Source organism: Paramormyrops kingsleyae, chromosome 2 (genome assembly GCF_048594095.1).
Source record: "Paramormyrops kingsleyae isolate MSU_618 chromosome 2, PKINGS_0.4, whole genome shotgun sequence".
In the NCBI taxonomy this organism is placed as follows: Eukaryota; Metazoa; Chordata; class Actinopteri; order Osteoglossiformes; family Mormyridae; genus Paramormyrops; species Paramormyrops kingsleyae.
In genome coordinates, this window is record NC_132798.1 from 16,405,286 (window position 1) to 16,417,635 (window position 12,350).

General features: G+C 44.7%; 2 protein-coding genes across 2 annotated transcripts; one reads left to right on the top strand and one right to left on the bottom strand.

Annotated features, from left to right (window-relative positions):
- The first annotated feature begins 1,709 nt into the window (after positions 1–1,709).
- On the top strand, positions 1,710–8,337 carry plpbp (pyridoxal phosphate binding protein). The gene is made up of 9 exons (XM_023836686.1): positions 1,710–1,847; positions 3,243–3,350; positions 3,774–3,809; positions 3,993–4,068; positions 5,666–5,806; positions 6,335–6,477; positions 6,638–6,736; positions 7,215–7,409; positions 7,677–8,337. Exons 1-8 carry the CDS (start codon positions 1,758–1,760, stop codon positions 7,362–7,364), a joined length of 843 nt encoding a protein of 280 aa, XP_023692454.1. The 5' UTR covers positions 1,710–1,757; the 3' UTR covers positions 7,365–7,409; positions 7,677–8,337.
- A 260-nt stretch (positions 8,338–8,597) lies between these two features.
- On the bottom strand, positions 8,598–12,341 carry tmed4 (transmembrane p24 trafficking protein 4). Its single transcript, XM_072706752.1, has 5 exons — positions 11,801–12,341; positions 11,260–11,360; positions 10,430–10,555; positions 10,147–10,293; positions 8,598–9,810 (listed from the first exon to the last, which is right to left on the bottom strand). Exons 1-5 carry the CDS (start codon positions 11,940–11,942, stop codon positions 9,661–9,663), a joined length of 666 nt encoding a protein of 221 aa, XP_072562853.1. The 5' UTR covers positions 11,943–12,341; the 3' UTR covers positions 8,598–9,660.
- Between the last annotated feature and the right edge of the window lie 9 nt (positions 12,342–12,350).

Genomic DNA, 12,350 nt, shown 5'->3' on the forward strand with positions numbered 1-12,350 from the left:
AACACCCAGAGGAAACCCCACGACAAGGGGAGAACTTGAACTATTATTATTATTATTATTATTATTATTCATGCTGTCTTTCTGTGTTCGGTTTAAATTCTGCATTAAAAATATTTAAAATGACTCTTGGGAAATCATGATGAAGAACACAGCGCTCACATTCTGAGAAAGATCGCCACCTGCTGGGCCTAAAACGGCAACCAGGAAAGGGAACCGAGACGTTCCTTCCCAGGACACTGCAGCTGTCTGTTATCATGAACCATAGTTTCCAAGATTTCAGCAAAAAATCAAGAGAACCATAAACTTTCTTTGAAATAAGTAGTACAGTGCATATACAACACGAGACAATATGGTCTCAGCAGAGGCATAAATACAAATACATTTATGAGCCAAACAACAACTTTCTACTCTGATACAATCTGCGTGACCATCGTACATTTGAAACCAGTTATTTTTTTACTTGAGTATTTCAGTGAACGACGTTTAGTCGAGTAACGTGTTGGTGTGGTATCTGTGCTTTTATTTAAGTGTGAAAATTGAACACTTTCCCCCATCATTCCTTATTTTATGCTCATTTGTGCTCTTGTGACAAGACATTTTTGTGCTTTTAACCTTTACACCACAAATGACGTCAGTATTTGCCAACAACACAGATGGATGTAATCAGAATGAGAATATTTATTGCCACACAATAACAAGCAAACATGCTTTATTTGCCATTTGCACAAGTACACTGGGATGCTTCTCTTACCTGACCCCATCTTGCTTTGCATAGCTTGGAGGGGTGGGGTGGTCACAGTACAGGGTCAACTAATATGCAGCCCCCCTGAAACTGGGGAGGTTAAGGGCCTTGCTCAAGGGCCCATGAACATCTGACTGTTCCGATGAACATGGGGCTCAAATTGTAATTTTCTGATTACAGCCACAGCGTCCTAGCCCGCTGAGCCACTGACTACCCCAAGGCTGCTGGAAGCTGGTGTTAGCAGAGCTTGCTACAGTTGGATAACAGATCACAGGCAGAGCTACTGGTTAGTAGAGGACTGAAGACTGTTCGGCTAAAAGAGACCTGATCTATAGATAGTATGTCAGTCCATCAGACAGCATATAGATGCACACATGAATCATTTCACTACGGACAATTTAGAGCAACCTACATGAAGGCAGAGCAAACCCGACACATGAAACTTCTACACACAAAGAACCGAGGCAGAATTCCAACCAATGCGCGGTAATTTCTTGTCAAAACAATGCAAATGCATACTTGCACATATGTACTAAGTTACGAGATCTACCTGAATGTTGAGCTATGCCCATTTCCGCCACAATATAGATTACATTCTTACTCATAATATCGTATTAATCATATATTTGGTGCTTATAATGATGACCAAAAATGTGCTGCAGCATGAAGTATTTGCAGCAATTCTAACAGTACAATATTGTACAGTACTTATTATTACAGTTGTAGGTCATAAAATCCGATATGGTCTTTGGATCACGCCCTCCAATTATTAAAGGCCAATGTGCAAGCAATGGATGCTTCGTAGACGACCAATCACGTGGCGAGTTATTTAGGGTTCCTGACGCTCGATCAGCTGGGCGGTTTCAAATACGTCATCCTGATTCCATCCAATTAGCTGTCGGTGGTTCCCCATGCTAAAGAAATACTTTAAAGTCATTGGCTGTGGCCCGTGCCAATCAAGAGCATCATTTGAGCTGATGACGGTTATCCCAGATAGTGGGCGGTGTTGGGGACTATGTGGAGAGCAGGCATGTCGGAAGAAATCGGCAAGGCGCTACAGACGGTAGTGGAGCGGGTAAAGCAGGCGGCTGCCCGCCGTCCGCAGGTTGGTCCTTAGCACTTCGGGGATTTGCACGAAGTGGATGCTCCGCAGTCGTAATCCGGTTAGCGGTGGGGTTGTGTAAATAGTAACGTCTTCAAGCTTTGGACTGAAGCACTTGCAAGCTTTCTAAATCTTTCTCCTTCTCTTTTAGTTACACACACACACACACAAACCAACAAGCTAATTAACAGCAAGCGGCAGCTACCTCTTGCCTACTGTCAAAGTTGGCAACGCATAAAAGGCTGTGTGTGCCGAGCCATATGTGGGTGCCCGGGAAAGCACAGATGATGGGTAACGCCGGTTGTTCACTGTGACCATTAAAAAAAACATTTAGTTATTCGTAAAAGACTGAAAATGCCGCGCCGTTAACTCGTGACGGCGGCAGGATGAGTGTGTGGAGAGCACGAGCGGTGCGGAGGGCCTTGGGACGCGTATCGTGTGCAGCGTGATCGCGCCCGGCGCGTACATGTTCCCGGTGACCGTGCGCGCGATGACATTTCACGATGTCCTCACGCTTTCGCTTATCTTAACGTTATCGTTTGAAAAGCATGCAGTACGCCGCACTCCCGCCAAGGTTAAGGAGCCGAACTCGTCACCTGAAGGCTGCAGGGTCGAATCCCGGAGCCTTCCTGTTATGTTACCCTTCAGCAAAGTGCTTAACCTGAATTACTTCGTTTGAAAAACCCAGACGTAAAACTATGTAAAATTCTCGTGACTTAGCTCCTAAATATAACGGGACTGAGTCGTGCGTGGTCGTGATGTTACATTATCTGTAAGTACCTGTTATGTAAGGCGCTCGTGTCGGGGTTACTTCAAAGATCACGCAGCGGTTCCTGTCGGTGTCGTCAGACTGCGGGGTAAAGATGGGAATAAACACACAAAAATGAATGAAATAGTATTTACATGGCGGTAAAGTAACAAATTAGTTTTTTGTCATGCAAGTTTTACTCAAAAACACACACACGTTTGTGCCTTTTTTCGAAATCAAACTGTATGCCAGCTCGGTCAGTATGCCAGTTTTTTATATATATATTTGCACAACATGTATACATATTTGTGCTTTTGAAGTGGTTGGTGAATGCAGAAAACGTGACTTATGTAAGATGTGAAATCACTCTGGAAAATGTGGGGTTTGTGAAATTGGGTGGGGGGGTACCTTCCATATTAATTCAGTTCCTCACTGGCCTTCTAGGGGAATGAATGGACCCTATTCATGCTGGTGTGGGTCTGCTGCCATTCCTTAACAAGCCTTATGCTTCTGTGACGCTGTCCCTTGCTTTGTACGTTTGACCAATTGTAGTCCTGTGAATCACATGGCCAGCTGGGAGGTGGGGATGCAGGGTTTTTACCTTCAAAAAAAGCCTGCCCTGAAAAACCGCCCACCCCATCCACCCATAGACTCTGCCCTGTATCAGTCCACGGCTGGTGGCTGTCAGCAAGACGAAGCCACCAGAGATGGTGATTGAGGCGTACCGACAGGGGCAGCGTAACTTCGGGGAGAACTATGTGAGTATCCTGCTTAGGAAACATCAGGGATGTGCAAGGGGATCCTGCCCTGCTCAGGGATGTGCAACTTTTGGTAACATCTAGATCTTGTCCTCTGGAACTAGTATTGTTCATGTATTTTACCCTCCTTCATTTTGCATTCTGGAATAAAACAATTAATTTTTTTATGGTTTATATTAGTGGCAAAATTTTTGCCTTGGAAAAACAATAAATGATCTTTATTGTTTAGAGCTGAGTGTTAGTGCTGTAGAGCTCCCTGCGATAAATAAAGTCAGTCTTAATCTAAAAATGTAGTTTTTATGATGCAGTGGGTCAGGTCGAGAGAAGTCACATGACTTCCGCTTGTGCGCACGTGCCATGTGGCTCCCGCAAAGAGAAGCCTCTGTCTTTATCAGGCCCTTCTGTTTTCTTTCCTGCCATCAGGTTAATGAACTTGTGGAAAAAGCGTCAGACCCTCAGGTAAATGGCTGTTTTATATACTTATTTTTTAATTTCTTACAAGCCAAAAGTCTCCTTTCAGGCATGCCCAAGTTTCTTGTCATTTTTGGGTATCATATAGAATCTTTTTGACTCATGTTGCATGTTTTCTTACTGTGTCCCCCTGCCAGTTAAATTTTAGTTTTTTGGGTTTTTTTTTGGCAGATTTTGTTGTCGTGTCCAGAAATCAAGTGGCACTTTATTGGGCACTTACAGAAAAACAATGTCAACAAACTCCTGGGTAAGCTCTCTCTGCTCTCACTGATGGGGTCCTTTAGCGGTTGTCTATCTTTCTGCCTGCCTCCATTCTGTGTTGGTCTGTCTTCTCATTCTACCTGTCTCCATTATATCTCAACCTGTTTCCTTTATCTCCTTGTCACCTCTCAGCCCTAATGAATCGGAAAAATGAAAGCAAATTTGGAAGGCGGATTTTCCACATAATGCCTAACATCCAAGCAGTTGACCAGCTTTAGGGAAGAGTAGAATCCCAGTGACCTTGAATATTGTTGGGGGGTCACTGTGTGCCTGTGATCAGAAGGTCGCCAGTTCAAGCCCCAGCCTCAGCAAAATTTATGTTGGACCCTTGAGAAAGGTCCTTAACCCCTTAAAATCATCCAAGCATGCTGGGTATATGGCCTAACCCTGCACTTGAACCCAAAACTTCACTCCCCCCCCCCCCCCAGGGGTGGGTATTTCAGGTCCAGAGAGTAAAAGTCCAAACCAAGATTTTGTTTTAACCAGTCAGTTGAGTACTGAGGGGGGACATTATACAGGTCTATAAGATTCTAACAGGTTTGGATGCTGTTCAACCGAATAGTTACTTCAGCATTAGTTCAAATACAAGAACTCGTGGCCATAGGTGGAAATTAGCGGGAGAACATTTCAAACTGGATTTAAGGAAGCACTTCTTTACACAGCATGTAGTCAGAGTATGGAATAGTCTTCCTGCTAGTGTAGTGCAAGCTGAATCCTTGGGTTCCTTTAAATCAGAGCTAGATAAGATTTTAACAACTCTGAGCTATTAGTTAAGTTCTCCCCAAGCGAGCTCGATGGGCCGAATGGCCTCCTCTTGTTTGTATAGTTCTTATGTTCTTACTCTGTGACTGCGACTCTTTATTCTCAACTGGCTGGAATGAAATCCGGGTCTGGACTTTAACTCTCTGGACCTGAACTACCCACCTCTGTTCTGGACTGTATATGTGTGAGTATATTTCAAGGGAGAGCAAAATGGGATTTGCAAAGAAGCTTCCATTGTACCTGTACTCAAACTTATGCGAATGGAAAATAAAGCAGTAATTTCATTTACATTTTTGGTGCCTTTGCCCTTGACACGACTGTTTTAAACATAATTCAGTTCTGCTTTAGCGCCCCAGAGAAGCTGGAGACTGAGAGTAGTGCCCCCTCAGCAGTTTTCCGCAGTTGTTTCACTGCAATATTTCATGTTTTTACTAGGATGAATGTGGAGTTTCATTTTTGCTTTCATACTACATTAAAATGCAAATATATTCAAATTGGGCGACCCAATAAGTGGCCTTTACAGCTTAAGCATGGAAAGTGATTGAAAGTATGAAAAGAGAGCATTTGAAAGTCCTGATGAAAGGAAGATATTTTACTGCGCTTTCCAGGAAATGTGGATGGTTGTAATCGTGACTCTTTTTCCTGCAATCTGCTTTACTGGCAGAAGGCTGTAAATAAGCCCGAGTAGACCAGTTATATAATCACTTGGATATAATCACCAAAACAAATAATTAATTGTCACCCCTCACCTTCTATCATGTCTCTCTCTTCTCCCTGTTTCTTTGCTGCCTCCCTCCCCCCACCCACGTCTCCTACCCCAGGTGTGCCCAATCTGTTCATGGTGGAGACGGTGGACTCGGTGAAGCTGGCCGACAGGGTTAACGGCTCCTGGCAGAGACTCCGGGCCGCCAACACTCAGAGGTTGAAGGTCATGGTGCAGGTCAACACCAGTGGGGAGGACAGTGAGTGACCTGCCTTCGTGATATCACGGCCTTGCCGGTGCCGACGCTGCTCTCCGGAATGTTCCTCAGACGATTGAGCTTTTAGGTTTTATTTTTTAACTTGAATTAGACTTAGTTTTCAGTCTAGCATTCATTAGTTTTATTTTTTAAGAGATTTCTATTTAGTTTTTTAATTTTAGTTCAAATTTTAGTGGTTTTATTTCTGTCTGTAATGTCTGTAAAATGGGCAAAAATTTTCCTGACATTATTAATGGTAAAGACAAATCATTACCTTAGCTACATAGTATTGAAAACAGTAATGGAAAAAATTTGTGATTTTGAATTTTATTTTGCTTAGTTTCAGAAACAATATTTATATTTTTCGTTCAGTTGACCTTTTTAATTATATTTCTGTATCTTACGTTATTTCGGTTTACGAAAAGCTTTTCTTAGTTTTAGTTCTGCTTGTCGACGATAATCCCGGTGTGGGATTACAGCTGTCTCCGCTTGCTGGCTGTGTGTGTGGCCTTCACCACCTCTCATCCTTAGGTAAACACGGGCTTCCCCCCGAGGAGACGGTGCAAACGGTCAAACACATCGTGTCCCAGTGCCCCGCCCTCCACTTTATGGGTCTGATGACTATTGGCCGTCACGGCTATGACCTCAGCAAGGGCCCCAACCCTGATTTTCAGGTACACACCCGTCCTGTGATGGGGGTTGGTGGTGTGCACATGCTTTAATCACCTCAAGCCTCTTTGCAAAATGCTCCTTGGCAAAATAGCTCTTTTGTTTGAAGTTATTTAGCTCTGTTGAGCCAAGATGCTGGGGTGTGTCTGTGTGGGTCTGCTGCAGATGCTGTTGAGCCGTCGGCAGGAGGTGTGCGACAGTCTGCAGCTGCTCCTGGGGGAGGTGGAGCTCAGCATGGGCATGTCCACCGACTTCGAGCACGCAGTGAGTATCCCGCGGTCGCTGACACACTCTCCTTGTAACGCTGTGCCTCTGAACACTGAGGCTTCCCACCAACAGTCGCACAGCCCAAGGGATTTATCTGTTGGACAAACATAATGTGTCTTCAGTACAAATAGCCACAATACTTCCAACGTGTCTAACATAGCTGCCTTCCAAGTCATTCCGAGTTCGAATCATGGCCAATGCAGCCTATTTTGGGCAGCGTGGGGCTCAGCAGAAAAGGCTGCTGTACCCGCGATCGGAAGGTCGTCAGTTTGAATTCCATGGCCAGCAGAGTGATTTCATCTTTGGGCCACTGAGCAAGGCCCTTAACTGCCAGTTGTGGTCGTCTGACCCTGCTTTCTCAAAAACGTACGTTGCTTTTTTGATAACATAATCTGTTAAGTAAAAGAAATGTAAATGTCTTCAAGTGTAAATGTAAACATTAACATTGTTTAACCCCTTTGACGTTGGGGACCAGATCGAAGTGGGTGCTACCAATGTGCGTGTGGGAAGCACCATCTTCGGGGAGCGGGACTACCCCAACACACCCAGCCCCGAGAGGAGGCCGAAGGTAGGGGCCGAGGAGGCAACCGGGAAGATGGAGCGGCTCGCCGTGTCCGATCACTGAACCTGGATGTTCCTGGAGTCTACAGAAAGTGCCGGAGGGTAACAGGTGCAGTTCGGAGCCTTTAGCTGATCGCATTAAGAGTTTAAAAGCCTTTAATAAGCATTTAGCGTTAATTAGCTGTGTGATGCCATGGCTCCCTCGCTGAGAGGTCGTTCCTCAGCGTTCTAGGTTGGTGCGCTCCTCTCCTTGAGCACTTTGCGTCGAGTAGATATTTACATGGGCGAAGCACCTTCACCCGCAGCCTCGGCCAGGAAAGCGCCGTGAAACGCAGACAGCGCCGCCTGTCGATATTGACATTGTCGTTTTCCCCAGGGGAGGTGGAACAGAGCCCAGTCCAACGACAGGATCACAGATCGAACGGCATCTCAGAGCGGATCTAGTTGGCATGGTGCTTGGCAGCTGGAAAAAACTGACTACCCCCCCATCCCCAAACTCAACATGGTGTTACTTATATCTGTGAGATTAATGTGTAAATGATAAATACTGTCATTGTTGAAACCTCAGCGCCGGGTAATCGGATCACTGGATTGCAGCGATCGTGTTATCGGGTAGACATCCTGGAATCTCTCTCGCATCTCGACTTGCAACTTCATGTCCTGCTTCTGCACTCATGAGGGGGCATGGATGCTCGGGTTGAGCTCGGAGCAGGCTGAGTGTCGAAGGAATTAACTTGGGAAGAGGTTTTTACAATAATTCATTAATCAAATTTTTATGGCACTAAGTTGGTTTTATTTAGGTAGTGTACATTTTGTTCCTCTAACAGAAGTATAATTTATACATATATAAATGTATTATGATTTGTCACCATTTGCGAGATGCCATCCATTTAACACGCATATCATTCGTTTAAATTTTGAGGTGGGGGGGGGGGCACCAGAATAGTGTCACTTTTACATCTCTTAAGTAATATCTCATAAGTTTGGGTTGAATATGTGAAGATACAATAAATAAAGAAGATAATCATTGTGGCTTACTGGCTGCTTGATGGTTTCTTGTGGGGGGGTTTCAGGGAGTACCTATAAACTGCAGATGGACATTTCTAGAAACGCAGCCCTAACGAAATGGTGGGGTGGGTTTGTTAACTTTTCATTAAGAAATTACACAAGATTTGTCCAACAAGCATGCCATCTGTTAATATGGCGGGTGAAACTGTACCATATTCCATGTCCACCCCAATATATATACTCAGTTAGTTTATTCCACATGCAGCACAAGTGACTAGGAAACATGACGATAGTTTCAAAATCATTTTTAATTCATCACAACAAAATCGACGATATAAGCCATTCAATGTCTACACAAACTCAGGCTCAAATCTGTGAATCTTCAGGCTTTGAGAAAATCCTTTATTGGTTTGAAGTGTTCTTCAGCATTTGAGCTTTCCGAGCCGCCACCAGCTGTCCGTGCTGGTGATGGTGACTCATACGCCCTCTTAACCTCTTTCAGACGTTACATCTAGCTGGAGTCTTGCCGTTTAGGCTTTAGTTGTACAGTGTGTTTGAGCTGTAGTGTTTCCTCCCTCTTCAGTGTTGTCTACATCCATATTAATCTCCTTAAAGGAGGATTTTTGACTCTTGTATGGGACAGGACTGCCAGCTGGCTGACCAGCCCACAGCAGCACAAACATGGTTAATCCTGGCTGCACAGTATGATACCAAGCAACCACTCCTGTTGTTCTTACATTTTTTTTTTTTAAAAAAAGAACTTTTATGAAGTTTTGTGGAAATCTGACTCATTCAGCCGACACGGCACGCACTTTGCCGTGACTGGTGCTTTTTGTGAATGCCAAATTATCTAAGATACAACACACTAACTTCTCAGCATAATTAACTCTACATATGTCCATATTAACTTAATTCTTAAAGCTTAGAACAATGGCCTTTCACACAATAATTACAACACAAGAAATATGGAATGCAAATAAGCTTTTTTTTTGTGAAAACTAAGCAACACCAGGGCTAAATTGTGTGCCAAGTGTGAAACGGACGGGTCCTCCAACTGCCACTACATGGAGGACATTCTGTATTTCCAACAGACTCTCTGATCACACCTATACTCCAGGATGATGAAGTCACTGCTGATTTTCAGGATGTTGTGACGTGAAACGTATTTCTGAATGTGTCTGCGTGCATCAGTCTGTCAGTGTCTTGTTCATGCAGGACGTGCAAGTGTGTCAAGTCAGTCCTTCTGCAGTGCTCTTGGTAGAATCGGAGAAGGGAGAGGAGGGGGGACAGTGGGCTCTGGTCTTCCGGCAGAGCTCTCGGCAGTATCGGCAGGGGGGGGGGGGGGGGCACGGCTACACCAACTTCTTGGCCTCAAAGAAGCTCTTGAGGTGCCGCATCTGCCAGACGCCGGTGATGAGCAGGATGATGGTCTGCGTGATGGACCACCACAGCACGCGCTGGTTCGTGCTCTCGCTCGTCATCCGGAAACGCTCCTCGCGGTACTGGAGAGTAAGCAAAGCACCGGGTTAGAAAGCCTTCAAGCCCAGATAACTCTCAGGACCAACTCATACTCAGGATGCATCTCCGTAGGAATTCAAATGATGAAATGAAAATGTACAGAATAGTGCTAATTAAAAAATCAACACAGGACAAAGACAATGTACACAACTGCTATTAGGATCATGATGTTAAAACATTGGTTAAAGACGCGGTATATGCTCATCCTTATGCCACAAACAATATCTCTGAGGGAAAAAAACAATGTCTATGCTTCATGAATGTGTTACAAACACCCCTAAGGGACGCTAGACCATGCCGTCCCTCCGGCCCAGACTCACCCGCTGATAGTTCTGTTCCTTCTGTATCTGGTCCACCTGGTCCAGTAGCTGTCGGACTCGGAGTTGTAACTCTGTCAGCTTGTCCTTGGCTGCAATCTCAGGGTAGTTGTTAGTGTGCTCTCCTACCTGGATGTCCAGGTGTACTCGCTGGGGGGGGGGAGAAGGAGATATACTTAAAAATGGCCATGCTTCATCTGTAGTGTGAAAGGTGCACCTGGCTTGTGTCACCAGGTGGTGTCGTGTGTGTAAGCTGGGAAGCTGCTCTCTGTCGCCCCCTGCCTACCAGCTTTCCACCTGCGAACAGCGCCATCTTGGTGGAGTTGGAGTGCAGACAGATCTGGTGCTCGCCCGGAGTGTGTGAAGTAAAGGTGAAGCGTCCTTCAGAGCCATACTGCCTGGACAGAACGATCTAACAGGAAACAGAAGGAAAAGACCGATTCGCATATCAGAGAAACATCTCCCTTCATTTCTTTGTTTGTTGACAAGGCTTTTGAAAAACTGCAGAAGGCAGGATTATTGTCTTGTATAGTCAGACCCCCTGGCAACCAATAAGAAGTGGCTAAACCAGTTATGGAAAGCACATGGCAACCCCACAACAGGTGTTGAAACCCACACTTATTTCTCCTACCTCCACCCCCCATTAACATCTTCCCTATACAGAATTAGCTCTTACTAGTTAATAAGTTATTAGAACTGACACTTGACACAGTGAAATGCTTCACAAAGCCATCTTAATTTATGCATTTTGTGTCAGTCATAATAGATTTGACCTATAATGTCCTTTGGTCTCATTTATTCGTGTCAGTAACAAATTTACAATGTGGCTTCCCACATATCTATCATACCAGCGTTGCTTTTTCTAGTAAATGTCTGTTTTATCTTAACATGTTTAATGACCCTGACACATGTCTTGGGTCATCAACTGCATATTTTCCCCTCCCAAATTTTACTTATGTTAACTCATAAAAATGACTTTACTTTAAGTTAATTCATAAAAAAAAAAGATTTCCCTACATCAGTCTCTTTTGGGACAAGTCCTGCCAAATGATTGCCTGAACACAAACTCCTCTGATCCTCTCAGCCCTGTAAATCTGTACTGGGGGGGGGGCTTACCTTGGTGTCTGGGTCCTTGATTTCGACATGCATCCCCAGGCCAGGTGTGGAGGTCAAAAAAGACCCAGTTTGCTTGTCCCACAGCTGGGTCCTGTACTTCCCTGAGTGACAGACAGACACAACAAATTTCATTCGTCAAAGACAGATTTTACTATAGTGAATGGTTGAGTCTTGAGAATTAGTCATTTTTATAACTACACTCTAACCGTCTACAGATTAACCTATTTCCATATGGGAAAAACATGTTACATCGGACACAGACAAAAGGATAAACCCGTTAAATATATTTATTATTAATAATCACAACAAGGACGACAACAACGACGTGTCCGAAAAGCAAATACGTGGCAAAGCGGAGCAGCACCTCTGACATGCACCTGCCCGGGTGGCCCGATGTAACAGCACCATCATACCGCCCAAAGGAGGCAAAAAGCAAAACCCTTTCAGTAGCCAGGGCAGCGGCGTGAATGTGAGCAGACAGAGGTTAAATACGGAGTAAGAGCGGGGTTAAAAGGCCGGTAGGCCGCCGTCCAGGGCTCACCGATCACCATGGTCTCGTCCGGAATCTCCTCAATAAAGCACTTCTTCTCAGTCTCCCCGATGTGGAAGTAGAGAGCCCGGGCGGCGGAAAGGCAGGCCAGCAGGGCCGCACAGCCGGCCCACAGCGAAGCGAAGGGGGGCATCTTGCAGGACAGCGCCGCAGCGCACAGCAAGCCGCAGAGTCACTTCCAGCAGCTGCTTGCTGCTTCTTCCTCTAGCTGTTTCTCTCCTCTTTTCCCACCTTCCGGATTAAAAGCTTCCAGATGGTTTGTCTCCGCCAAGTGGACAGGAGTAAAATAACTACCTTGCTGACAATTGACTGTTTAATTTAAATGTTAAGTAAATTTAAGTATAACTGCACTACTACTACTACTACTACTACTACTACTAATAATAATAATAATAATAATAAACAGAACAATTCGTAACGTAGATTAATTATATTTGCCCATATATACAGCTGGATAATTTTTGCACCAGATAAAACATCTTGCTCAGCACCAGGATCCCCTCGTTGCACTTTTTAAACTGCAATGAGACACTCGCATCGT